General features: G+C 48.0%; 4 protein-coding genes across 4 annotated transcripts; 3 read left to right on the top strand and 1 right to left on the bottom strand.

The window, feature by feature from the left end:
- Positions 1-9,505: 9,505 nt before the first annotated feature.
- Positions 9,506-9,932, top strand: N7473_000141 (ankyrin repeat domain-containing protein; the record flags this gene model as incomplete). The annotated part of the gene is given in 2 exon segments (XM_057146081.1): positions 9,506-9,598; positions 9,615-9,932. 2 exon segments carry the CDS (start codon positions 9,506-9,508, stop codon positions 9,930-9,932), a joined length of 411 nt encoding a protein of 136 aa, XP_057013967.1.
- A 3,070-nt stretch (positions 9,933-13,002) lies between these two features.
- On the top strand, positions 13,003-14,823 carry N7473_000140 (GMC family oxidoreductase; the record flags this gene model as incomplete). Its single annotated transcript, XM_057146080.1, has 1 exon — positions 13,003-14,823. One exon carries the CDS (start codon positions 13,003-13,005, stop codon positions 14,821-14,823), a length of 1,821 nt encoding a protein of 606 aa, XP_057013966.1.
- Positions 14,824-16,768: 1,945 nt separating this feature from the next.
- On the top strand, positions 16,769-18,682 carry N7473_000139 (MFS transporter; the record flags this gene model as incomplete). Its single annotated transcript, XM_057146079.1, has 6 exons — positions 16,769-17,105; positions 17,157-17,266; positions 17,325-17,930; positions 17,991-18,311; positions 18,363-18,435; positions 18,495-18,682. 6 exons carry the CDS (start codon positions 16,769-16,771, stop codon positions 18,680-18,682), a joined length of 1,635 nt encoding a protein of 544 aa, XP_057013965.1.
- Positions 18,683-19,270: 588 nt separating this feature from the next.
- N7473_000138 (Acyl transferase/acyl hydrolase/lysophospholipase) lies at positions 19,271-27,068 on the bottom strand (the record flags this gene model as incomplete). Its single annotated transcript, XM_057146078.1, has 6 exons — positions 19,271-19,735; positions 19,788-19,870; positions 19,930-20,298; positions 20,357-24,859; positions 24,928-26,389; positions 26,445-27,068. The coding sequence occupies 6 exons, from the start codon at positions 27,066-27,068 to the stop codon at positions 19,271-19,273; spliced, it is 7,506 nt and encodes a 2,501-aa protein (XP_057013964.1).
- Positions 27,069-27,314: the final 246 nt, after the last annotated feature.

The raw sequence follows: 27,314 nt of genomic DNA, 5'->3' as shown, positions 1-27,314 counted from the left end.
CCGAAAGCTTTAGCAAAGGGCTGCAGCGATCGGGCTCATAACTGACGGATTTACGCCGTGTGCATAAACCCTGGTGTGGTGTGCTTGTAGGCGCACACAGGTCGATCGAATACCACGATTATGGAAGAGCGACGAAAGTGCAATAGAGGTGGGTCGGCAGCGAACAGGTTGAACAGTGGAGGGTCAACACAGTTTAATCAGAATTGCCTTGAGCTCTATTCGTGAGTGGAAAGGGTGTCAAACTTGTTCAATTTAACTAGGGAAACAGGCAGTATTTATAACTTTGGGTACATAGCAGAATGTCACAGGAAAAGAGTCATGAAAGTCCGAAATAACATGGGGGCATACGAGAGTGTTAGGAAACTCGTTGCTTTTTCCATTTGATGCAGTAGTTGATAATTAGCATCGTATATCATGAAGCGGTGTATAGGGATGCAGATTTATGCATCCGATTGCATTAGCGCGCGCATACATGCATGCGCTCGCTTATTGCGGGATACGCACACACACACATGTTGACAGTATATCTAGATACTCGACTTAGGCGCTACCGACTATATAACCCCTTTCAAAGTATTATTCGTTAACTTTATACCCTACCGGATTCGCGTAAGCCTACCTAACGGCCACGAAGCGGTAACTAAAGGATATAGTGATATTATACTTAACTTCGTTAACTAGGAAGCCGGTACGAATACAGAGATTCCGCTACGCCGGACTTAGTATATTCTATTATTCACATATAATCTGATCTCCGCTTTAAAGCTAGCGGATAATAGTGATATCGAGTCTGTCTTCGGTAAGCGTTTCGGCACTCTCCGTAAGGAGGGATTATCAGCGGTTTTAGCCTATACCGAAAGGGAACGTAGTTAATATTAGCTTACTACGAATAATAGCAACGGCTAGTTAAATAAGCTATATACTTCGGCCGTATACCCTACCCTGCAGGTCTCCCTAGAGAGACACGTTAATACTTATATAACGAAAGTTATTAAGCTAATTTCTATAGACCTCGCGTATCGCTGTGTATATTATATAGGCGAACAGAAGGTTTCGCGTATACCCGAATTCTCTGAAGGTATCACTATTATTAAGGGCTCTAGGATTAAAAGACCCTACCCCCTGTGTATCCTCGGTAAAGGGCACGCGCTGCTATTTAGTAAGAATAACCCGATTACAACTTATCCTAGTAATCGGCTCTATATCGATATCTAGGGCCCTATCTCTTACACTACGCTCGGAGGCTACCGCTACTTCGCTACCTTTACGGACGATACTTTACGCTTCTGCTAGGTTTACGCCTTAAAGTCCCGCAATAAAATTGTTAATAAGTTTAAGGAGGTCGTGCAGTATCTCCTATAGTAGTTCGGATACACTATAAAGTCAGTAGTAGGTGATAATACAGGTAAATATAAAGAGATCCAAAAATACTACGAATTCTCTAAGATTATCTAGGATCCTGTTCCCCCTACTACCCCGAAGCGCAACGGACTCGCTAAGATCAAAAATCGCTAGCTAGTTGAGCCCTTAGTGGCTGTTCTGTCTGAAAACTAACTACCTAAGTATCTCTAGTCTAAGTTACTCCTCGGAGTAAACTTTACAATAAACAGACTATAGCACTCTAAGGTAGATATAACCCCTTATAAAGCGTTTTATAGCAAGAAACCTAACGTTTCCCTACTTCGTGCCCTTAGCTACTAATCCTAGTATTATATCCCGAAGGAGTATTGTAATACGAAGCTTTCTCCTTATATAGCAGAGGCTCGGCTTATTAGTTATACTCGCTCTAGTGATTATTGTCTGTACGATATTCGAAGCAGAAAAATCGTGGTCTCTCGTAATATTATATTCAATAAGACCCCTATAAAGGATCTTCCTTCCCCTGCGTACGATTTAGATACTCGCCCTAATAGAACAGTTCCTTTATTTGACTAGAATACGCAGTAGCGCCGGTATATCCTTTAGGAGTTTCTTGAGCCTCTCGGTGCTTATCCGGAGGCTACTAATCTACGTAAGTACACTACTCCTCGCCGTACCCCTATAGTGCCTACCCCCTTTATCCCTATAAATAACTTACCTCTCTCTAAGCGTATTAATCTACCTCCGGTAACTACTTTATAGCGTAAGCGGCAGCGTAAACGGGTTCTTTAAGAGAACAGCGATAACGAAAACAAACCTTGCTGCCTACTGATACGATCCTATCGAGAACAGAACGCTAGCCCCTATAAACAGGATACCGAATCTCGAGGACAACTCGCGAGATTAGATAGATACGATAGTAGCTCTCGAGAATATAATATTACCTGCGCAATCGAGTTACCTACCGATAGCCCTGCCGGCCCTGATCCCTCTAATCCCCCTGAATACAATAATAATAGTGGAGGAACATAGGATAGCTTAGAGGAGGAGTGTGGCCCTCGCTGCTCGTTACGTATACGTTAGCCTTTGCGCGCAGGACTAGAATTATAATAGTATCTCGCTAGCTACGCTGCGGATATCGTTTATAAGGATAGTGCTGACTGTATCTACTGTAAGTACCTCGACAAGGGAGTATATAGGCTCTAGGCTTTATTAGCTTTATTAGCGTAGACCTCGTTAATCGAATTGCCCCCGGAAAGGCTAGACCGTACGAACTAGGGAGCTATAAAGATACAATACAGTGCCCTAACAAAGCCCTCTAGGAAGCTACTATTAAGAAGGAGATTAATAAGTAGCTACTTAACGGTATATAGCGTATCGTCCCGAACCCGAAGAAATCGCTTAGAAAGAAGCCGATCCCGATCAAATAGGTGTTTAAAGTGAAGTATAACAGCACTTATAAGGTACGCCTAGTAGCGAAAGGTTTCAAACAGAGGAAGGGGGAAGACTACTTTAACGTCTATACTAGTACCGTAAAAGCTGTAAGCTTTAAGATCTTTACTACAATATACGCTGCCCTTAGCTAGGAAATATATTATATAGACTTTATCTCTACCTTTCTGAATACTAAGATTACCGAAGAGATCTATATCGAACTGCCTAAAGGGATTCGTGAGCAGTATAAGGGGATATATAGTCTTCTGCTAAAAACGTTATACAGTTTGAAACAATCTCCCTACGAGTAGTATTAGATAGTCTACGATACACTACTCGCCCTCGGCTTTCGAAGACTTAAGGCTAACTACTCTGTCTTTGCCCTCTTCACTAAGGACTGCTATATCTACCTTTTAGTATATATTAATAACGTTCTAGTCCTTTCCCTGTCTAGTAAGGACATCGCCTAGCTAAAAGAGTCCCTCCGTAAGACCTTCGAACTAACCGATAACGGCAAGGTCGAACGTTTCCTTAGAATTAATGTTATCTATAGTAAAGGAGGAACGATTTATCTCTTACAGGAAGCCTATATCGATGAAATCCTTGCTAAATTCGGCCTATAAGACGCCTATCTAACGGATACCCCCTTCTTCGATAAGGAAGTGCTATAACCGAACGACGGAACGGCTAGCCTAGAGGAGGTATATCAGTACCGTAAGCGTACTAGATCTCTAGTCTAGCTTATAGTGAATACTAGGGTAGATATCCCCTTCCCCGTTACTAAGCTAGCTAGGTACGCACACAATCCCTCCGCCCGTTACTTCACTATACTAAAGCGGGTGTATCGCTATCTTAAGGGCTCGAAGAAGCTCTGTATTCGGTACGGCCCGTCACCGGAACCTCTCTACGGCTTCGTCGATACAGACTAGGCAGGGAAGTACGCTAATAGTTACCTGTTAACCTCCGGATTCGTTTTTATGCTAGCCGGTGGCCTAATCACCTAGATAAGCAAGAAGCAGACCTGTGTAGCCCTTTCGTTAACTAAAAGTGAGTACATTGCTGTATCACTTGCTACGCAGGAGGTCGTGTAGATTCACCTCTTCATCAAGGAACTCGGCCTTGCTAAAGCCTTCCTCGACCGGCCTACGCTTATCTATAAAGACAACGTGGGTGCGATTTGTCTTACAGAGAACCCTGAGTTCCACTAGCGCACTAAACATATAGATATAAAGTATCATCACTTGAGAGATCAGGTGAAGAGGGGGGTCTACAGATTTGCTAACATTAGTACGAAGGAACAGGCCGCAGACGGTCTCACCAAGCCCTTACAAAAGATTCAACACAAGCGATTCGTTAAGCTGCTTGGCATGCGCAATACGCCGTGAGAGAGCTCCTTTCCCGACCAGGAAGTGAGAGCTGTTTGATTTTTTATTACTTTTTCGTGCGAATCAGCAGGTTTTGAAGGATTCAACGGAATCTTCGTGGAGGATTCGACCAGGGTCTCAGGGGGGTCTTCGTAGATTAGGGTGGAGCCCCGGCCCCACACTACTTTAGGAGCCCCAGGGCTCATCCAAACTTAGATTCCTCATAGCTTCAATAACATCCAAGTTTCCTGCTACTGCTTCACATTAAGACATGGCATCCTTGATTTTGCACAGATTGGTTTGTGAGGAGTGTAATATAATTGGATAATGGATCGTGTTCGGCGGCTTCCGAGCTGGGCATCTCGTTCAAGTCAAGTTGGCTCAGCATTTGGGACTCGGCGTGGACGAAAGTAGATGATGCAGCGGATTATGTTGCAACTACAATCGCGGATAATACACTGCACAGCCAAGCAAGCATAGCACGGTATCCTTGCAGGTTGTGGACACGGAAAGAGGAAGAGAGCAAGGCATGAGATCTACGTCCGGGGTTGAGATGATTGTTCCCCGGGGTGGGGAGGCGGAACCGGCAGAATCTTGATCACGCGGTGGCAACAACCTTAATTCATCTATTCTATTCAACGCGATGGAGGAATATTCCTGGATAGCCTTATCTATCGATATAGAGTAATAGAGAGGTGGATTGCTATGTTCGGTGAATGCTCCAAAAAGCCCTAGCTATCCCTAGATATGGACATCTCGAGCGATCATGCACAATGACTCACCTACGGCGAGGACCCTTAGGATGAGCGGTCTAGATTTTTGTCTCCCATGAACATGGTTTCCCGGTGTATGTTTCACTACTTTTAGTCTCTTGTGAATCTTGGTTTAACTCGTCTCTTGAGTCAAGCGAAATACACCATCTCAAGTCAACGGTTCTTAGTCTCAAGCTCTCTGGTGCCATGCGTGCGGGGTTAATTTCTAGGGGCCCCACTTTCCGCGGCTCCGCGGCTCCGCGGCTCCCAAGACGGCAGTAGTGGCGTGGCGAAAGTCAGGTTGCCACTGCCAACCTACACTAAAGCTTAAGTATAGCGCGGATCCGAAAACAAGGATGATTATCGTGGCGAGACATGATGTGAGTGTTGGCAGAATATGTGAAAGGGACAAGCCTCGGCGTGGAAAACACGAACTCATAACCGAGTCAAGGACTTGAAGTCTATAAGCCTATAGTTCTAGATTCCAGAAGTTCAAACCACCAGCCAGTACAGTACAGGTCATTTGGTAGAGAATCAACAGCAGCAAGGTCCCGCGCGATACTAGAACTTGGTGATCGAGACAGCAGTGAAGGGGAACAAGAAGTTCATCTTTCCAAAGCCTCAAGATTCGAATAAAGGCTATCTGTTAAATGGACCATTGTCTGCCAGCCGCCACTACACCACCGCACATAAGTCTAGATACTCTAGGAGGTCTATTCTCAAAAGAGAATCGGGATTTTGGGAGCTCTGAGGCACATTTCTAATTCAGGAAATAATTCAGGAAATAACAGTCGCAGATAGCCATTGCCAGTTGAAAGTAGCCTATGGGCAGATGCGAGAAGAAAAGGGCAGAAAAATTTCGGCCATGACGATCTCTCACGAAGGAAAACCATGGATTCATCATATACATATCAAGGTGCCACTACACACTTTGCATACCCACATTTTCAATCCATAATGACTTGGGTCAGTGCATTGGTGGCTTGGATAACAGACCACCATTCAAATATTGTGATTCCAGCATTATTATTCGCAAATATTTTACTATCTACTTTCAATCATGTTGCTACACCGCACGTACCTACAGCGGTGACCTGGTGTTCATTCTTTGCAGAACATAGCATGTTGCCACCGTCTGCTCCAAAAACCATCTTACTTGGCAGCAAATCATCACTATGTATTCGGTGTCGACAGTGACGGTCATCGTGGGTATACTTCGGATCCCGTTGTCCTGGTCTTATTCTGACTATCTCTAGGCTCTAGAGTGGATATTACTCGGGCTTTGTCTCCTTTTAATCCTTGCTCGTCTCTACCTTCGAGTGCACCTTCAGCGCAGAAAGCTGATCGCTAGCGACTATTTCACATGCCTCGCATTCATGAGCGGCATTTGCACAGCAACACTAGACATCAAGTTGATGAGGCTAGGATGGTTGGATCCATCGACTACTTGGTCAGAATTCGAGGGAAATGCAAATAGCAAGCCATCGACGCAAAAGGTGACAAAGCAAATGCCGGTATCTAGATCATGGTGCTGAAGTTTAATAGTTCGTGTTCGTTGGATGGTTTCCGCTTCTCACGGCAATGTACCTTAACAAAGCCGCCCTGCTCTCATTTCTTTTCTACATATTCCCATCAACTTTGCGATCGATATTCTATGCCTTATGGGCAGTTACGGTCTACTCCGGGTTATCATACGTTACATCAATCGTGCTTGTATTCCTAAGTTGCCTCCCGCACAAGGAGGCAAGTGGGTAAGAACAGGTCCCGACACCCTCTGACAGCACCAGGTTACTAACAAGTGCCAGTTTCAACTTTACGTTCTGTGGCACCAAGAGTCAGCTCACCCTTTGGACGGCGACCTGGGCCCTCCACTTCTCCTCGGATATATTCATATTCATCTTACCGTTTCCGGTCCTGCGAAACCTCCGGCTCAACTCGAAGAAAAAACTTGGCCTGTACACAACATTTGGGTTCGGTATTCTCAGCATCACCGCCGCTCTTGTGCGCTTTCTTGTTGTTATATTGACATACCCGCAAGTTTCAACGACAAATATTGAGCTTTGGTGCGCCCTTGATTCCAATGTTGGGCTTTTGGTTGCGTGTCTTCCGCCTCTTCGGCCGTTCCACAATTTGAAACAGGTGTCTTCAAAACGAAGCACTCCAAACAATGGCTATCGGGGGAGGCAATATGATAGGCCAGCCGGGTCAGATTACTCACTCACCATGCCATCAGAGATGGATTCAACAAAAAGTCCCCTCGGACGACATGTTAGAAATTGACACTCGAATAGTCGATGTTGTAATATTCATGAGATAAGGAAATAATTCCCAATATACCAGCGCTTTGACCCGCCTTTGTGCAAGCTTCTCGAGAAGGCACATTGCAGACGCTGCCGGGGGATAAGATGCTATCCTGACTCGAAGAGTGCAGCAGTACTGGCGATGACAATCTAAAGCCACCATGAGCAACGTTACAATCATTCCAAACCATTGCAATTGCATGCTTGCAACTACCCATCATTGTTCTAGATATGGAATTTCCAACTAGGCATGCCCACGACCATCTGGTGGGACATCACGGTGAGGGTCTCAACCCGGCGCCCTTGGTTCTCTCTCAGGACGGCTACCAGATGAGTATCGCCGCGAGTGGTTGCAATTGAAGGTTTAACATGGGCAGGCACAGACGCCGCTTCGATGTCTTGTACTGTGGCACCATCTCAGAAAACCAAGTCTATCAGGTGAAGAGACCAGCCCGAGACTGAGAAACCTACGTTACCATGCGGGATCCAATGCAATAAATAGCTTTCACGGGCTCTCCACAAGCTGCGACAATGAATTGAAGTTACTGGTCATCATCGTGTCATATGGGGTGACCTAGTGCGACTGGATCGGGGGATCAAAGCTAGGTGACATCCCACTTTTCAGAAGGGAGCATCCAAGGCTCACATGGTGTAAAAGGGCATGAAGCAACGGGAGCGCGACTTTGCATACAACATTGCGACCTGAGGGTCGAAGATAACACTTCTCTTCAGTAGATTACATGGGTTCCTCAGCAGTATCCTGCTGCCCTGAACGTGCCGCAAGTGCCTCATTTCCGGTGGCTGTCGGCTTCTGCCCAATTCCAATTGTCATTACAGCTTCAAACAATGATTTTTACCTCCATGTTGGATTCACTCTATTATCACTCATCAAAGTACTTACTAGGATTGATAATATGGTGCGAATAACCCACCACACTAAGACCAGTTTTGGAGCTCAATATTGTTCACCTTTGACATATTGTTACCTTCAATACACTGGTTATGCGTATTGCTACAGTCTGAGAATTGCTGACTGAGCAGCTCAGGCTGATCAGGGGTGTGCTCAATTATACCAGGATCCGGGGAAAATGCTTCATTATTTATGTTACATGCCAAGAGGAGGCTGGGGACGTGTCGCTCGTGAGTCAGTCGGCAAGATGCTTGATGCTGGCGAACTAGCGCACTCTTGGCTGAGACAAATCCAGCACACAAAATCATATTGAGCAAGGCAGCCAGTTTCAAGAATTTTGTTGCTTGATTTTTTTTCTTCTTATAATTTGAGCGCTAGTGTGTCATGTCTGAAAATATGAATGTCTTCCACGACGACTCATGGGCTGAACCGTGGCGCTCATCAGAATTTCCACCCGAGGAAACCCCCCGTGAGAGAACAAGGCGATTTATGCAAAAGCCAGGATGGGACCAACACTTGGGAATAACCTCATGCCAGGGTATATCATAACATGGTGCCTTAGGCTTCCCGAACCTGATAAGCCGGCAGGCTTTCTGTGGAGGTTCGCTGGGGCTTCGTCATCAGTACGTGTACGAACTCCTGCAGGGAACACCCTTGACAGAGGTTACACAAGATCCCGCTCCCATCCTTCTACCAAGGATATATCTCCTTCCTGTTTGAGCGATGAGATTGTATATAAATTGACCCATGTTGAAGAGGTTTTACGATCCTCAAGAAACAGTCTTTGACTATCTCACGCAATTGACTTGGCCCCGTTTCTCCTACCAGATTGACAGGCCTCTACCCTGACTTGTAGATTATATTCTTACACTTACTCCTAGCTTAGTGACAGTCGTTCACTCTATCGAGAAAGAGCTACACCTTACCTATTTTTCCGTCAAAGAATGCCTTCTCAGAGAGTATCAGTTTAAGAAGACGACCGCTAGTATTTCTATCACGAGTACGTGCTTAACTTATTTGACGGATATCAATAGTAGCCCTAGAGAGATCGAGCAGGACTTTCCAATAGCAAATTATACAGCGAAAATCTGGACAGGCTATACTACCTTAGCTCAGAGTTCCGAGGATATCGTTCGAGAGACAGTAAAATTCCTAGAAAAGGAAGAGGCATTCCAACGATAGGCTATTTTGTCCCAGGCCGATAGGAATTGGCAGGACGAATACGGCCTCCCCCGAGGTTCCGGGCTCTACTATGCTTGCTTCTATAGGCTCACAGCGTCTGCACAATATCTAATTAGCAAGGATGCGGATGTCAACGCACAGGGCGGCAAATATGGCAACGCTCTCCAGGCCGTCTCAGCGCGAGGCTATCGAGAGATTGTCAAAATGCTCTTAGACAAGGGAGCAGACGTCAATGCACAGGGCGGCAAATATAGCAACGCTCTAATTGTCGCCGCAGAGCCAGGCCATTGCGAGATTGTTAAAATGCTCCTAGACAAAGGGGCGGATGTCAATGCACGGGGCGGATGTCAATGCACAGGGCGGCTTGTATTGCAATGCTCTCCAGGCCGCCTCCGCAGAAGGCCATGATGAGATTATCAAACTGCTCTTGGACCGGGGTGCGGACGTCAACGCGCAGGGCGGCCTCTACAGTAATGCCCTGTGTGCCGCCTATAGGAGAGGCGATCGTGAGATTGTCAAACTTCTCCGAGGAAGGGGCGCTGCTATACCGTCTTCTAAGCGGTCCAACTTTAGGACTCTAAACAACCAGGCGAAAAACCCTCGTTTCGTAGACTCTGGACCTTTTGGTTAAATTTAAAAAAATTGCTCCGTAGCCTGCACTATAGTGTGTAGCTACTACCTATCTTCAGCCCCAAACAAGAGCCGACTCGCAGCCAGCAAAAGTCTCTATACAGGGACCGGACAAGCATCCAATAAGTAGAAGACCGGCCAGCCTATAGTTGATTACGGACATTAGCAAATCAATATCAATATCTACTGATTCCTCGTAGGAGACAATACAATAACCCAAGATCCAAGAGACGTTTGCAAAAGTGTGTACCCTTTTCCCCGGATAAAGAGCCCCCAGGTCCTTCACATCCGGGAGTTTGAATCACTAGTTGATTCAGTTTCAATTCGTGAAGTATTCCATGCATTAGGCCATAAGAGAGCTCTTCACTTGCGTTTATTACCATAGGGACGAGCTCTTCGCTCCTGCAGCTCTGGTATAGTCGGAGTATTCACAGCGTCCCTTGAAAAAGAGTCAACCAAGAAGAGGCGGTTATACTCGCCACGGTGAATCTATTTTCCGTGGTTAGCTCTGATCTGGGTCACCTCAAGCCACCAAAAAGGATAGTTGGAGTTGGGCGACGAGGGGAAGGAGGGTTGGAGAATGAGTAGGAGAGAAATGAGTAGGAGAGAGGGAAAGTTTAGCCGAGGGGCCACGTCAGCGCTTCAGGGGCCTTCAGGGCGATCGGGTGGAGTATAGAGGGCCTTCAGGGTAAACGGCAAGGGCTGATGTCTCAACGAATGGCAAAAAACGCATGAGCACCGACATACAACAGCCAGGATTCGCATGTGGTCACCCACCATACTACTAACTGGCCGGCGTGTGGCTTAAGTACGGCTGAGCGGACGGGAAGCCCTGTTCTCCACACCCTATGGTCGTATGTACTGGAGTCAGGATTAAAGCAAACTATATACTCTAATAATTTCCAGACCTCAACATAAGAGCGCCGGTGAGAAAGGGTGAGTGCGCAATAATAGAGAGGGTGAGAACTTGGGTGATAAACCGGTGAGAATCACCCCTGCCCTGCCTACGGAATTGTCGCACGAAACTTCCCGCACTGACCGTCTTAGCTGCAGTCGATTGCATATTATTGGGTGACCTTCCGCCTACTAAAACACTGGGTTCTTGGCATCTGTACTGGGACACCGACACTCTTCACCATCTAAAGACGTTCAATATAGATCAACCAGATGTTGTTCAAGCTCACTTCCACTATAATTTCGAGGAGCGACGTTTCGGCTCTCTGAATATCGACTACCGTGCTGCTTGGTTGTAAATCCCTTGGGGAGGGCAAGACGTGGCGTCTGTCAATGACTTCATCGTAGCAAATGTAAAGGTGACGGTCATATTGTCCTTATCGATGCTGACTCACTTTAGAATGACCATAGGGAGGCTCTAGGAAGTCTTCTTAGTCAAATTTCCTTTGACGTAGGTGTTAAGATTACCAAGTCCTTGACCATCTCCATCAAGTTTGATGTCGGAGCCTCTAGGATACTGTTGCCTAAGGAACATGGCAACTGTAGACTCATCATAGGAGGTAAAATAAGCGTCAAACTCCTAAGGGACCTCGGACTTCAGTTAAACCAGCGGAGGGCTGAGTCAAGCCCACTATGTAGCAGCACCAGCAGAAGAGCTTACCTCCGGATAGTCATTTCGGAATTTATGGAAACTCTCACATCAGCTCGCTATCTAGAAACCCGCCATTCAGAACCGAAGAAAATGAATCAATTACTTACAAGTTTACTCAAAGGAAGTAGGTTGCCTTGAATATTGAATGAAGCACAGGGATAGTTGTCATAAAAGGAAAGTTTCAAGGGAGCCCAGTTCGCATCCGGAAACCTGAACATAGAAATCGAAAGGAGAGCGGGGAGGAAGGCTGAACTATTTAACAGAATCTGGTGGAAAAACAAGACATCTTATTATCAATTTCTAATCACTTCAACGCTTCGTCGGACGCGCTTCAATTGGCCCCCTTGAAATACACTACTAAGAGAGATTGGCTTCGCTATGGAGGTCAAAAATACATACAGTGCAATATAATAATATCCTTGTCACCTAGCCACTCTGCAAGGTTTTCCATCACTGAGGACAGCTATTAATTCAATGAGAGCTGCATGCTTACAAACTTGAGTAGTAGCTTATAGTATAGGGGAGATTAGGATTTTACGGAATACACTATGCACAGATGTTTTATTAAACTTTGCCGTTCGATGCCAAGTAAGATCGACCTCGTACCCCGTCGGCATGCCGAACACCATTCTCACCAATACCCGACGCACGCCGAAAGACAGTTTTGTCGGGGTTTATAATGTTTATAATCTGGACTGATCTAGCCGACACTGATCGGTTCACCGGAATCTAAATCAATGCTTAACATGTCACAACCGCAAAGCCAATATCTATTGATGCCTGATAATCATCGGGTTACAGTGACTGCCGTAAGATTAATCCATGCGCGGGAAGGAGTCTAAAGTAATTCTTCTCGAAGAGATGGCCGCTAACGGCCCGGTATGCAGTTTCAACATCATCTTTTGGGCGGGATTAGGTCTGATTGATAAATTTCACATCATGAGCTGGTTAATCAATTCTTCGGTCCAAGCTCATCAGATGGCTGAAATATATCTTTCCAGTCTAAAAACAGCGATTTCATACATGCTAAACGCCAAAGTACAAGGGTCCCAGGGATCGACCTGCCTAGAGTCCGATGATTACATACATTATAGTCTTATAATAGCTCCACTTATTACGCTCATCGCAACCGAGTAGGCCACAACTTCATAATCTGTGGCCAATAAAGTCTTTGCAAGGTTCCTTCAGGATCAGTGTCAGTCTTGGCTTCTACTCCTATGAGCACCAATGTCCCACGTGCTTCATCTTCCACCAGGGATATTTTCAAAAAGATGCCCGGTGTGATGATATCCTTGCCAGGTTTTGGCTTGAACGTGCGTGATAGAAATGACCTCTGATTGAAGAGAAATGGGTATAAATAGGTGATACATATCCCGAGTGAAATAGTCGTTAAGTGACTGTGAGAAACCACACAGAAATCAACCAATCCGTTCATTCAATCCTGTCTTCCTTTCTTCATTTCGAGATGAGTTTCTTTATCCTCGCTTCTACCTTCGCCAGCATGGCTGCTGCTCAGGCCTACAGTGCACCTGAGCAAGTCAATGTCCAGGCCAGCCTGATCTCCGACCCCAATACGGTTGCCGGAAAGACCGTTGACTATATCATTGCTGGCGGTGGTCTAACTGGTCTTACTGTTGCCATCAAGCTGTCTGAGAACCCCAACATCAACGTTCTGGTCATTGAGAAGGGCTTCTATGAGTCCAATGATGGGCCGATAATCGAAAACCCAAACAACTATGGTCACATCTTTGGCAGCTCCGTGGACCATAACTACCTCACTGTTCCAATGGCCATCAATAACCGCACGTTGGACATCAAGTCTGGAAAAGGTCTTGGTGGATCTACCTTGATCAACGGTGACTCCTGGACTGGTCCCGACAAAGTCCAGATTGATTCATGGGAGACTGTTCTCGGCAACCCTGGCTGGAACTGGCACAACCTAAATGAGTATATGAAGAAGGCAGAGCTCGCCCGCTACCCAACTTCTACTCAAATTGCTGCCGGTCAATTCTTCAACGCTTCTTGCCACGGATTCAATGGCACTGTTCCTGCTGGCCCCCGTGACGATGGCCGGTCCTATTCTGTCCTCATGAAAGCGCTGATGAACACCACCTCAGCCATGGGTGTTCCCACACAGCTTGATCTCCTTTGCGGCCATCCTCGTGGTGTCTCAATGATCTACAATAACTTGTTTCCCGATCAGACCCGTGCTGATGCTGCACGCGCATGGATTCTCCCAAACTACCAGCGCCCTAACCTGCACGTCCTCACTGGCCAGATTGTTGGAAGAGTCCTTTTCAATGAAACGGCAGCCGGTCCTAAGGCCGTTGGTGTTAACTTTGGTACTAATAAGGCCGTCAACTTCGAAGTGTATGCTAAGCACGAGGTCCTGCTGGCCGCCGGCTCTACCATCTCCCCGTTGATCCTCGAGCATTCTGGTATTGGGTTGAAGTCCGTCCTCGACGAGTTCAGTATTACCCAGCTTGTCGACCTTCCCGTCGGTCTGAACATGCAGGACCAGACTACTACCACTGTGCGTGCCCGCGCCAAGCCCTCCGCTGACGGTCAAGGCCAGGCCGTGTACTTTGCCAACTTCACTGAAGTCTTCGGTGACTATAGCCCTACGGCAGTCAGCTTGCTCAACACCAAGCTGGATCAGTGGGCCCAGGAGACTGTTGCTCGCGGCGGCTTCCACAACGTTACTGCGCTCAAGATTCAGTATGAGAACTACCGTAACTGGCTCCTCAATGAGGACGTTGCCTACGCCGAGCTCTTCATGGACACCAATGGTAAAATCAACATCGACTTGTGGGATCTCATTCCCTTCACCCGAGGCTTCAACCACATCGCCCATCCCGACCCGTATCTCCAGTCATTCACCAACGATCCCCAGTTCTTGCTGAACGAGCTTGATCTTCTCGGCCAAGCTGCTGCTTCTATGCTTGCACGTAAGCTCCAGAACAGTGGTGAGATGTCCAACTATTTCAATGGCGAGGACATCCCTGGTGCCGACCTTTTGCCCTATAACGCTACCCTGGACGACTGGGTTGAATATGTGAAGCAGAACTTCCGTGCTAACTGGCACGCTGTCTCCACCTGCTCCATGATGCCGAAAGAGCTTGGTGGCGTTGTTGACCCTACCGCTAGGGTCTATGGCACTCTTGGCCTCCGTGTTATTGATGGTTCTATTCCGCCTACCCAGGTGTCTTCCCATGTCATGACCGTCTTCTACGGCATGGCTTTGAAAATCGCCGATGCCATCCTAGCGGACTATCAAAAGTCCTAGGGGTTCAATCTCCAGGACAGTGCTCCGAGCTTTGCGTATCTTAGATAATAGTTTGACGTTGAGTGTTTGTCGTGGAAATAGTAGTAGGCTTGACACAGGTGCGCCCTGTTTTCTTAGAGGTTGCCGATAGGGTCACTTCGAATACAAAAACTATATCCTCATCCTGTTCTCGCCCGTTCTCACCCACTTCTTCCTGCCGATTCCACCACAAAAGAGAACAAAACATACAACAGCCAGAATTCGCAGGTGTTCAGAAAGTAATATATGAATTATCCAGCTCATACGACCTTGATGCATTTCACCATTCAATTTCTATTGAAGCTTCTTATTTACTGCTCAAATTTTCTTTATTTCTTCCTCAGTGCTGGGGATTAATATGAGTAATCTTTATCTGGTGGCATGATCATAAGCTACAAAACTTGATCAGATTCGCTGCTTCAAAGTAAATAGTGGTAGACTACATTTCCTTATGTATATAAACCCGTGTGCATTGCATTGTGTTAACATATTTCATGTTAAGGTCAGGAAAAGACTTAGTTAACACGCCAAGATCTTGGATTATTAATCTCAGGTTTCTGACCCCTCCCCCACCTGAGCCCCCAGCCTATAGTAGTTGAGAGGGGGTGGGAAAAAATGGGGACGAATTTCTGACCCCTGCGAAGAATGGTGTGACCACCCTGAGCTGTATGCCCATCGAGGAGGAATTCGGTCGGAGGTTTGCTGGAAGGAATCAGAAATCACTCTAAGGTATTGGTAAAGAGACCTGAAGTTCGTGACCTAGATGGTGGCGGAGACGATGTGGTGTACCACTTCTAGAAGCTCACGATCAAAACACAGCAATCGAAAAATCGCACACATGGGAAGCTCTGAAGTTGCCACACTCAACGGATTGAATTGATTCTGTGAAAGAACTGGAAAAGAGTGGGCGGTGATACATCCGTTTGACAGAGAGCCCATAACCCGGGCACACCGCTAGTGGAAGCCCCTTGTCAACTGAGACCCAAATCGAGCCGAACTGTAGCAATAGAGTGTTTCGTCTAACACAGCCAAAGGCCAGCGTAGCGGACAATGCTCAGTTGTCTTGAGCGGTCAACGACAGGAACCTATCATCGTCTTCTCAGCAGAAGAGCAGAAAAGCAGTTGCCCAAGGCTGTTTTTGGGGTACTCTCAACACTAGGCCAGAAGCGCCCTGTTCATTCTCTCCTCCTGGCGCATTGTTCTCTCGCAAGCGGAAAATAGTGGCTTTGGGAAATACGAGGTTTCGGCAGCGGATGGAGGTAGTGAATGACAGGATAAGCTAGATGTCTTAATATAGCCAACCACTTTACGAGTAACATCAACAGTATAAAGAGAGCCAGCTCTACCTCCACATTCCATGGGTACGACGCGGTCACACAGCGAGTGAGTCAGTCAATTTTGACATTCCGGACCGCAATCCCTGGTTTTTGATACAGTACTAGAGTCTATGCAGGCTAGACCGGTGGAGATCTGGGCATCGTTGGTCGGAAATCCACTGAAAGTGTCAGGGGTACATCTTGGTAGAGCTCGGGGGCTCGGCCGAGCAGATGTGTCACTTTTAGTCGGGGACCCGACCGAGCATAGCGATCGAAGATTTGTAGCCAATACGATCGCGCCTAGGAGGAGATCCTACTCCACTTTCAGAGTGGGCTTCACTGGCTTACCGACACAAGTGGAGCTCGGGCAGATCGATCTCCCCTTTAGTTTAGCTTACCCTTAAACATAACAAAGAAATCTGTCCCCGAGATGAGACCCTTTCGGCTGCAACACCGAGAAAGAAATGTAAAGATGTAGGGATGGAGCAAATGTGTGCTATATTTTATGTTGAACACAAGCCAAAAAATGACGTTGAAACGTGTTTTCACTCTTTTACCAACTCTGGGCCGAAAAGTAGTTGTTGGAGCCTCTTAAGTTTTGATTCAACACCATGTCAGCATTCAGCGTTCGCGATGCGCCATTTGGCCAGCTCTGCCGATTAGTTTTCGGTCCCAAGGTCTTCCTTTACCCTGACGAGAAGGAGGGATTCCAGTATCAAGCGCCGGAAGAAACACCAGTTGAAACGCCTACACCTCAGGCGAACAGCAGCTCTGGGGACACTGATGCCGATGTGGAGAAAGCTGAGCCTGAGTCGTCGCCAGGCCAGTCAAAGCCTGGTTACCAGACTGTCGGTTGGTATAGCGAAACCGATCCTGAAAACCCGCAGACGTGGTCACTGGCAAAGAAGATTGTGACTTTTTTCCAGATCTGCCTTCTTACATTTTCCGGTCAGTCGATGAGGGATCTTGGAAGATGTTTTTTATATTGACCAGATATAGTATACTGTGGATCTGCAATCATTACTCCAGCCCAGCCAACCTTCGTGGAGGTCTTCGGTGTGAGCACCCAGAAATCGTCTTTGGCACTCTCGATGTACGTTTTGGGATATGTAAGTATTATCCCCGTGTCCGCGACGAGGATTTTCAAACTCACAACCGCCTTTCTAGGGTGTTGGACCCCTATTTTTTAGCCCTTTGTCGGAAATCCCGGCAGTTGGACGGAATGTCCCGTACTTCGTTTCATTTACGCTCTTCATAGTTATCACCGCTGTGACCTCTCGCGTGTCGAATTTTGCAGGATTGATTGTCTTGCGGTTTATCCAAGGACTGTTGGGTGGCCCAGTTCTGGCAACAGGAGGAGCCTCAGCTGGTGATATCCTTTCATTCCCAAAACTTCCGTACGGTCTCGCTTTCTGGGGATGTGCAACTCTGGCAGGTCCGGCTTTAGGTCCGCTTCTGTCTGGGTTCTCAGTGCCCTTGAGCTCCTGGAGGTGGTCTATGTATGAGCTTCTCATTCTGTGTGGCTTTACGTGGATTCTTCTGTTCTTTTTCCTGCCCGAGACCAATGCCGACTTCATTCTCTTGAACCGTGCCAAACGCCTACGCAAACTCACCGGGAATGAGAATCTTCGATCGGATTCAGAGATTAAGCAAGGAAGTATTCACTTCCTATCGCTTCTCGGTGTGTATTTGACTACGCCCTTCTTGGTTACTCTGAAGGACCCGTCGGTTGCCTTTATTAATGTCTACACTGGTCTGATCTACGGTATTTTTGTAAGTCTCGGCATAGCAGCAGTATTGGTTGCAGGAGCGTGAACTAACAATGGCGCTTAGTACTCATACTTTGAATCATTCCCAATTGTTTACACCCAGATTCACGGATTCTCCTTGGGTATCATGGGAACCATCTTTCTGTGCGTTGTAGTAGCCTGCTTCTTTGGGGCCGGCACATACTTGGCGCTTGTCAAGTTTCACTACGAGCCATACGTTTACCAGCATGGAATCGGCTCCCCTGAACATCGCCTTCTTCCTGCCGTCTTTGCGGCCTTGATTGCGCCGTGTGGAATCCTCATTTTTGCTTGGACGTCTCGCGAGTGGATTAATTGGGTTGTCCCCACGATTGGAATTGTTCTCTACATGTCGTGTGTCTTTGTGGTAGGTGAACTGACACGCCGTGAGGATTTCCGTGTGCTAAGACCTTTCTAGATTACGATGTGTATTTTCATCTATCTTCCAATCTCTTACCCTCGCTATGCTGCGAGTTTGTTTGCTGCAAACTGTGAGTTGGAAGTCCTGTCCCGTGTTATCAAACAGGCCTTGTCTAACAACTTTCCTTAGCCTTCCTGCGCAGCGCAGTGGCTTGTGGTGCTATTCATTTCGCGCAACCATTATTCAACAATCTAGGTATCGGCAAGGGATGTAGTCTCCTCGCTGGTTTGACATGGGCCTGTTTCTTTGGAATTTTGATTCTTTGGAAGTATGGCGACAAGCTGAGAGCTAGGAGTACATTCGCCCAAGTTTATTAAAGAGTGTAAATTATCAGAGAAATCCGTTTTTGGGTGTGAAAGACTACGGCCGCTTGGAACTGACGATTCTGAGATTGGAAAAGGTTATTTTCTTCAATATTCGGTTAGATTTAGTATGATTTTTAATAGATCAATGAGAAAAAAAAATTGGGGAGGAAATTCGGCTTGCCTCGTATAGCATCCTTGACTTCGATGTTTCAGATCTGTTATGAATTGCACAAGAGAAGAAAGGCGAGTGGAGGCTGTAACCGGCCCGGACGTAGCGTAGCCTACTGTACTAAGGAACAGATCCAGCTCCCCCGTGTTGAACTACGGACTCTCAATACGCTGATCGACACCAAGAGACTTCTTCTAGAGACTTCAAAGAAATTATACAAACAATTATGCCAATAAGTCATAGGGGTCAATAAGTAGGCTCTTCTCTGCCATGAGGTTGCTGATCAGAGACAACATCCGCTAACTGGCAGGCTGCACATCAAACGCAATGGTGAATCAAAAGGACTTCTACCGTAGTTGGAAACATAGAATATTCTCATGACATCTAATTCGGTTCAGATACCGACTCACATAATACCACCATCACTCCACTCACACATAGTTACTGATAAACTCGTACCCCTGAATCGCCGCCTTCCAACCCTCTGACTCAGGGTTACTGCTCAGATCACAAATATGCGGAGCCCCATCAATCAAAGCCAAACCAGCAGTGACCCCTGCGTCCCGAAGTGCGCTATACGTATCTTGAGATTGCTGCCAAGGGATCAAATCATCACTCGTTCCATGAATCAAGAATGTGGGAGTCTGGTAATTGCCCCGCAAGATCTGGGCGCGTGGACTGACACGGACGATTTCCTCCAGAGAAGGCTGTGGCAGAGCATTCCAGTCTCGGACGTTAAGGCCTGCGCTCTTCTTCTTGCTTGGGAGGCCACCAATAATTATGGGCAGCGTTTGGGCTTTCCAGTTGATGTGCAGAACGATGCGACATCGGGGGTCGGTGCGGATGCGGGGGTCCGATAGTGGCTCCCAGGCCCCGACGATACCGTAGTTGGTGATCTGTTCGATTGGTTAAAAGTCAAGACAGTATGATCAGGAGTGGAGAACTTACGGGCTCATCTTGGATTGCTTCTAGCGGATCGTATTCATCTCCCTGATCTTCTGCGCCGATGGGCTGGATGGGATTTCTCCACCCTATTGAGAGGTTAGTAAAACCAGTTTCCCCTTTGAGGGGTGATCAGATTCCAACTTACAATCATCTTCATAGTTTGTCGGGCAGTAAAATGCCAGGATTGCCTCTGGTGGCCTCAGCCCTCTTTGCGGAGCAGTCCAGGCCAATGACATTGCCAATTGTCCACCAGAAGACCATCCGACGACGACGACCCTCTCACCATCAATCTGGATTCCCTCATTCGGGAGTTTGATATGCGGCAGTTTGTTTCTCGCCCAATCAAGTGCATCACAAACGTCGACCATAGGTCCATCGACAAGTCTCACTTCAGGACAGAGCCGATGATCCAGGCTCACCGGGAGAAACCCCTTTTCCAGCAGGAGGCGAGTCTGAGCTGGTCGAATGTCTTTGCGGGAGAAGATGATATGGCTACCTCCATGTATCATCAGAGCTGTACACAAGTCGTCAGCGTCCGCTTGGAAGGTCACGGCAATCAAGTGTATATTTACCGACTGCCAGTTTTGTGTGTGCCGGAACCGGGTCAAGGGGGTAGTAGACGTCAGCATGGATCTTCGTGTCCCCAATTGTCTTGTATACGACTGTCTCAACAGCCGCCTTCACCGTGGGTTTTTTGATCTCGACGGGGGGTGATTTGAAAGCAGCAATTACCCGGACGGTCTTTGACTCGGGGGACTCGCCATCCGTCCACAGAACTTCCTTGAAGCCAGCTGCCTTCATCTCCTTTTCCCAATGTTTCTCATTCACCAAAGCATGCGTGCGGTTATCCTCAAATAGCCACCATCCCTCGAACAATCCAACAACAATATCAAGCCAGAACTGGTTTCTTGTGATCTCAACAAGGGCAATGGCGCCATCGTCGCGGACCATTTTGTTAAGGGTCACAAGGGATTGGTTCAAGCTCCTTGTCGCATGAATACAATTCGTGGCAATGATCATGTGGAAAGCGTTCTCATACTCCCGTTTTGGAGCTTTCTCGATATCCAACACCTCAAAGGACATTTCACTGGCATCCTTGAACTTCTTCTTCGCAGCTGTAACTAGCGACGTTGAGAGATCGGTGAAGACATACTCGAAGGGAATGCCGTGGCTTCTGAGGTACTTGATGATGTGCTTTGTCGTACCCCCAGTTCCAGCCCCGATCTCAAGAATTCGAAATTTCCCACTTCCATTCGAGTTGGAGAAAGCGGTTTTGAGAAAGTCTCCCAGGAGTAATGTCGGAGTTCGAAGAAGAGGCCAGTTCTCGTACATATCCTCTAGAAGTAGCTTGTTCGCTCTGTCCCCAAATATCAACTGGAGACCATCGATATCCCCACGAAGACATTCAGCAAGCTTTGCTCCGATCACCTTCACAAGCTGCGTCACGACCTTATGTTGCGGCCAGAGGTCGACAATCTCCTGGTATATGTCTTCAGCGAGTGTTGGATCAACCGGCACACCCGTCCGAATGAAGCCATCTTCCGTGGGGGAGATCAATTCTCCATCCTCAAGTACACGGTGATACTGACGCACTAGCTGCTTGTGCCTATCGAGAGCAGGCACCACAGGTACAGCATCACCAGGGTTCAGTCTCGCGAGATCACAGCCAAGCTTCGCGAATGCTTCAACGACGTATGCAAGAACAAGCCGCCTCTGGTCCGGGTACGCTTCAGCCCAAAAGTTGGCGGCGAGTGTCCCCTCCGCGAGTTGATCGTACGCGAATTGAATCTCCTTGAATGAACCATAGGCGGAATTGATGGATGGTATGCTTTCAAACTCTCCTGACGGAAAACTCTCTTTTGCCTCCTTTGGGACCAGCTCTTCGTCGATCAATTCTCCTGGGGTAGGCAGCGTAGAACCCTCTGAAGGCGTACCGACAAGCGCCCATTCTTCGCCACTAGATTCTTCGGAGCTCTCATCAACGCCGTTGAACTTCGAATCAACATAAGCTACGAGGCTCTTGAGGTCTGGGCAGAACAAGAAGCTGGCCAGATCGATTGTGAGACCAAGTGTTGCTCGAATATCGTTCATGACTTCTGTAGCCATAAGAGAGTCGATTCCAAGATCGTCCAAAGAGGATTCGTCTTTCATATCTTCCAAGGGTACGTCCGTAACATTGTTCAAGATTTGGAAGAGTTCTGCCCGCTTACTAGGCTGCTTCTTAGCTGCCTTGGAAGGCTTGGACGACTTGGCAACCTCGATCGGGCGTTCCGGTTCCTTGACCAAAACTGTGTCCGTCTTTTGATGACTGGCAGGCTTACTAGGAGTTTCAGCAGCCGCAGATTTGTTCACGCTCTTTAACATCCTCGTCAGCAATGCCTGCGACATCTTCGAAAACCGGAACCCAAAGGCCGCCATAACCATCTTCTTGCTCTTCGCTTCAAAGACATACGCATCGGCAGAGGCATCAGTCTGCCCTCCTCGAGTCATATTGGAATAAACGATCCACTCCTTTGCATCTGGATCGAAGTTCCCACCAATCTCAATGTGCGAAATCTTTGAACACACTAGGACATCCTCTAAACTGTCATTGTTGAAGTAGTTTACCAGGAATCCGGCGAATTGCATGAAACTATCAGTCATGGGCGTATCGCAGAGGCGCTGGTCAACTGGATCGCTCGGGTCCACGTCGATCGTCACTTTCCCGGCGGCCTCCAGACGCAGACACGCGACTTTCTTGATCCCGCGGAAGTTTTCAGCGTAGTGCACGATGTGGTTGAAAGCGCGGTAGATGTGCTTTCCTTCCATTGTTTCGGCGTCCGGATGGTTCATTATCTCCTCGCAGCGACCAATCCCAGTGAGAGTTTCGAAGCGCTGGAACAACTGGGCAGCTTTGGAGTCATCACGCCTCTGGAGATACACCCGTCCAGTCGATGTCTCAAATGGTGCACTGACACGGCCCGTCTGACTCGGAGGTAGTTGAGTAGTAATTGAGAATGACCAAGAAGGTGTTGGATCATCCGTTTGCTCCAGAGTGAGAAGGAGCTCCTTGTTTGTGTCAAGACCGATCGGCGAATTCATCACGAGATCCTGCACAGCTGGTACCCAGGTCGTGGCTGATGTATCTGACTGGAGAAACAAGGCAGCACGAGCAACGACCTCGAAGTACAAAGAGGCCGGTGCTAAAGACTGGCCTCCCATAACGTGGCCCTTCAGCATGGACTTGAACCGATCGCTCTGGGGCGCGATACGGAATACTGCGCTGCTCTTCTTGTCGTTGTTGAATCGCAGGAACTTGAAGAGTTCATAAGTCTCAGGTTCAGGTTCCGGAGTCGGCTCTGGCGCTGTTTCTTTCTCGCCTCTCCCAGCGATGAACCCAAGCCAGTGGCGAGTCTTCTCAAACTGATACGACGGAAGACGCAGGAATTGGTATGATGATTTCTGAGAGCGATGGAAGAGCCAGTATTGCGCAGCATAGCCTGCTTTCCATAGGTCCACGGTGATATCCGTCAGTGAAGCAAGTGCATTAGCCGTCGTGAGCTGAGGGGATAAGAACAGATGTTGGTTGCTGTCTGCCACACAGCCCTTGGCAAGCTGAATGACAGAAGACCCTCGCCCAACCTCGAGATATGTACTCTTAGAGAACTTCTTCTCAAGCCTCTCAATCGCATGCTGGAAGAAAACCGAGCGTCTCGTATGACTTGCTAGTACCCGGGAGTCAGGACTCTCCGCACCTTCAGTGCAGAGCTCAAGATGGATCTTAGGTTCCTGCCAGTTTAATTCTGCGGATAGAGCCGAAAGATGCGGTAGCAAGGGCTCTGTGAACCTTGAGTGGAACCCATTGGTGACCTGAAGTCTTTTTGTACGAATCGAGCCTCCTCCAAAAGAAGGGTTCTCTGAGAGGAATGTCTCCAGTGCATCAATTTCCTTAGCAGAGCCAACAACCACATGGCTCTTTGGACCATTGTAGCAGGCAATTTCGACATTCCCGTGGACTGAACTGAGAAGTTTGAAAACCGTTTGCTTATTTGCTTGGACAAAGAGCATAGATCCTGGTTCGGGACCCCACTGCTTTGTCATGATTGACGCCCTTCCAGAGATAAGTTTGAGGGTATCGGCGAGCGACAGCACGCCCGAGACGCATAGGGCTGTGAGTTGGCCGAAACTGTGGCCAACGACTGCATCTACCTTGAGTCCGCTATCAATCCAAGCTTTTGCAGAAGCGTATTGGATAGCGAACAGCGCAGAGTGCAGAGTGGTCAGGTTCGCAACTGGACTCTTTGAGAAGATTGCAGGATATATGCTCTCAAAGCCGGAAGAGATCAAGATCTCGTTACAAGCGTCGAGGTGATATCGAAGCAATACTGAAGCCTGGTACAGTTGTTCAGATAGCCCGATTGATTCGCTTTCCTGACCCCCAAATACAAGGACGATAGGTTTCGGACTCGGTAGGACGTCTGTCGCCGAAAGTGTAGACAACTTGTCCTTAAGCTCGGAGATACTGGCGACAGTCGTCGAAAAGAAATGCGAGAGCGAGTGGTTTGCTCTATCAGCAATATTGAATGCCACATCAGAGACCCGAGCCTCAGATCCAAGTGTCCTCAGCCAAGTAGAAAGCTTCTCCGAATACGCAAGAGCACTACTCGAAGAGCCTGCAGAGATAAACACAGGATATCTCGTTCCAATCGGAGAATGCCTGAGGTTTTCAATCGGCTCAATCCTAGAAGATGGCCCCTGGCGAACCATAACAGCTGCATTACTTCCAGCAGCACCGTAGCTGTTGACACAGGCCAGGAAGAATGGAGCATTCCAGGGCAGCAAACTACGCGGGATTTCCATTCGCGCATTCGAAAATGAGGCAATCTTCGGATTTAGCTGCTTGTGACTCGCTTGCTGAGGGATCTGACCATGCTCCATCATAAGTAGGACTTTGACGAGCCCGGCAATACCGGCGGTAGCTTCAGTATGCCCAATGTTACCCTTGATAGAGCCGAAGCGGAGTATGCTGTCTCTTGAAGCGCCGCCAAATGCTTCAGCAATGCTGTTACACTCAACGGGGTCCCCCACACCGGTACCTATTTCCAAATCAGCAACTGCATGACCGAAGCGTGAGCGCACTATCAGAGGCCCGAGAGTTACATACCAGTTCCGTGAGCTTCAACGTACGTCACCGAGTGCGGGTGAACCCCGGCCTGGCTCATGACATTCTGATAAAGCTTCACCTGTGAACCCGAATAAGGCACGGTGATGTGGCTGAAATTCCGATTCTGGTTCGCCGCAGACCCCACAATGACACCGAAGATATGATCCTTCTCCTTCAATGCGGCGGCCAGCGGCTTAAGAACAACCGCACTAACTCCCTCTCCACGACAGTACCCATCTGCCTGGGAATCAAACGGCTTGCACTGTCCAGTAGGACTAAGGAACCCGGCGGCTTTGAGATTCCGATAATCGAATGGACTAGTGATCACGTTCGTCCCCCCTGCCACGGCCTGGGAGCACTCACCGGACCAGATTGCTCGGCAGGCGGTATTAATCGCGACGAGGGAAGACGAGCACGCCGTGTCGATCGTCAGGGAAGGTCCAGTCCAGCCGAAGAAATGGCTAACACACCCGCTGATAAAGCAGCGCGAGGTTCCGATGGTGGCGTAGGCTGTTGTCGGCTGGCAAGACATGTTGTCGTAGTAGTTGTTCATGACAGCGCCGATGTAGCATCCGTAGTCATCTAGCTCTGGCTTGACGCCGGCGCGGAAGTATCCTGCGGATTCAAGGGCTTCGTAGACGACCTCGAGAAGAATCCGTTGCTGAGGATCCCAAGCGACAGCCTCTCGCTGAGACTTCTTGAAGAATTTATGATCGAAGGCATCAGAGTCGCGGAGGAAATTGCCCCACCATTTTGTATTCGCGTACTCGCCGGTTGTAGGTAGTTGAAACTTTTCAACGGGGGCAGGTTCGGCCATTGATTTGCCTGATAGCAGCAGTTCCCAAAGTTCATCTAACGAATCTGCTCCAGGGAATCTGCCAGACAGACCGACGATAGCAATGGAGTTAGGAGGATATTCAGAGGGCACCGAGTCTTGCGCATCTGAAACTCCGTTTCCTGGCTTGGTACTTGTCCCATTGGGGAAACCGTGAAGACCTGACGCAGTCAACTTATTCAGATCCAAGACATGCAAGCCCGCACCGCTGACAAGCGAAGCCGGGATATGATTCCCGAATCCTGCAAATGCAACTGTCTTATGACCCTCTTTTAGCTGAGAAACTGCCCGTTGTACCGTTGTGAACCACGCAGCGGGCTTCAGCAGGGTATTCTCGAGGGCGTGTTGGAGGAGGGATCCGCTCGTGATGATTTCACCGTCCACAGTAGAACGGAGTGGAGCTTGCAGCTTGTCAACACTGGGCAAGTTCAAATCTGGACGGCCCACGGCGAAGTTCTTGATCTTTTCAGCAGCAGCGGTATGGATGTCCGAGTGAAAGGCTCCTTCCACGCTGACAGTGGTCACATGGGAGCCATGTGCTCGCAGCTGTTCAGTCAGGCTGGGTATATCAGAAAGGCTGGCGGTGACAGTAATAGACTTTGCATCTATAGTGCATGATGTGTACGCCTGTCAGTGAAGTCAGCTTTGACAGCTTAGCAAGAGATGGAGACGATGAAAATACCTTTGGAAACGTGCTGACAAGATTGGAGATATCTTGTTCATGAACTTCATCCCCCTTCCATCGAACAGCAATACAGCCTAGCTTTGTCCCTTGTGTATCAAATTGGTTACTGTCGACATAGGCACCAACAATGACAGCAAGACGAAAGACTGCGGCAGCGGTGAAGGCGACTTCAGTTTCGCTCTCCGAGGTAGCTACCGCAATTGCGCTGAGGAATCCAACACAGAAGCCCAGGACACCACCAGTTTCGACGCCTTCGAGGAAGACGCGATGAGGGTTGACAACATTCAGCTGCTTCAAGTAGCGGAAGTACTGAGCGATCTCGAGAAGAACGGTAACCGGGAGACGAAATGTGTTAAAGTTGTGACTTGGTAAAGGGCTATCTCCTACCACCCAATCCCGGAGCTCATCGAGCAGCTTGGCTCCTGGAATATGGTTCAGGGTAGGATCAAAGTTGACGAGGGTTTTCCACAGTTCGGCCCCGTTCTTTGCGGCGTTGAGGACGTCGAATAGCTGAGGATTCTGGTTGAGCTCCTGCCTCAATTGGTCAATGGCATCTCGGGAAGAGAGCTCTGTCTGAGGCCCGAAGACTGCCAACGAAGGTTTAGATGTGGTAGGTGCCATTTTAAAGAGTTGAGAGCTCTAAAACTGCACGAGATTAAATAGGTTGCGCTTTGGTGGGAATCCGAGGCTTGAATTGGTAGATTTAGTTGCAATTGCAATGGTCTATACCCTAAAGTTTGTGAAGAACATTTCTACTTATAGGTAATCCGCCAATCTCATATTGATCGATTCGAGGATGGTACCTTGGAACGGACCCAAATCGAAGCTCCCTTCACACATACCTGAAATTAGCGCTTCTCGCCGAGA

This window comes from Penicillium subrubescens (assembly GCF_028828155.1).
Source record: "Penicillium subrubescens strain IBT 31985 chromosome Unknown utg000001l_segment0_segment0, whole genome shotgun sequence".
Lineage (NCBI taxonomy): Eukaryota > Fungi > Ascomycota > Eurotiomycetes > Eurotiales > Aspergillaceae > Penicillium > Penicillium subrubescens.
Note: the sequence above shows the minus strand (reverse complement) of the source record. Positions and strands in the feature narration are given on the sequence as shown.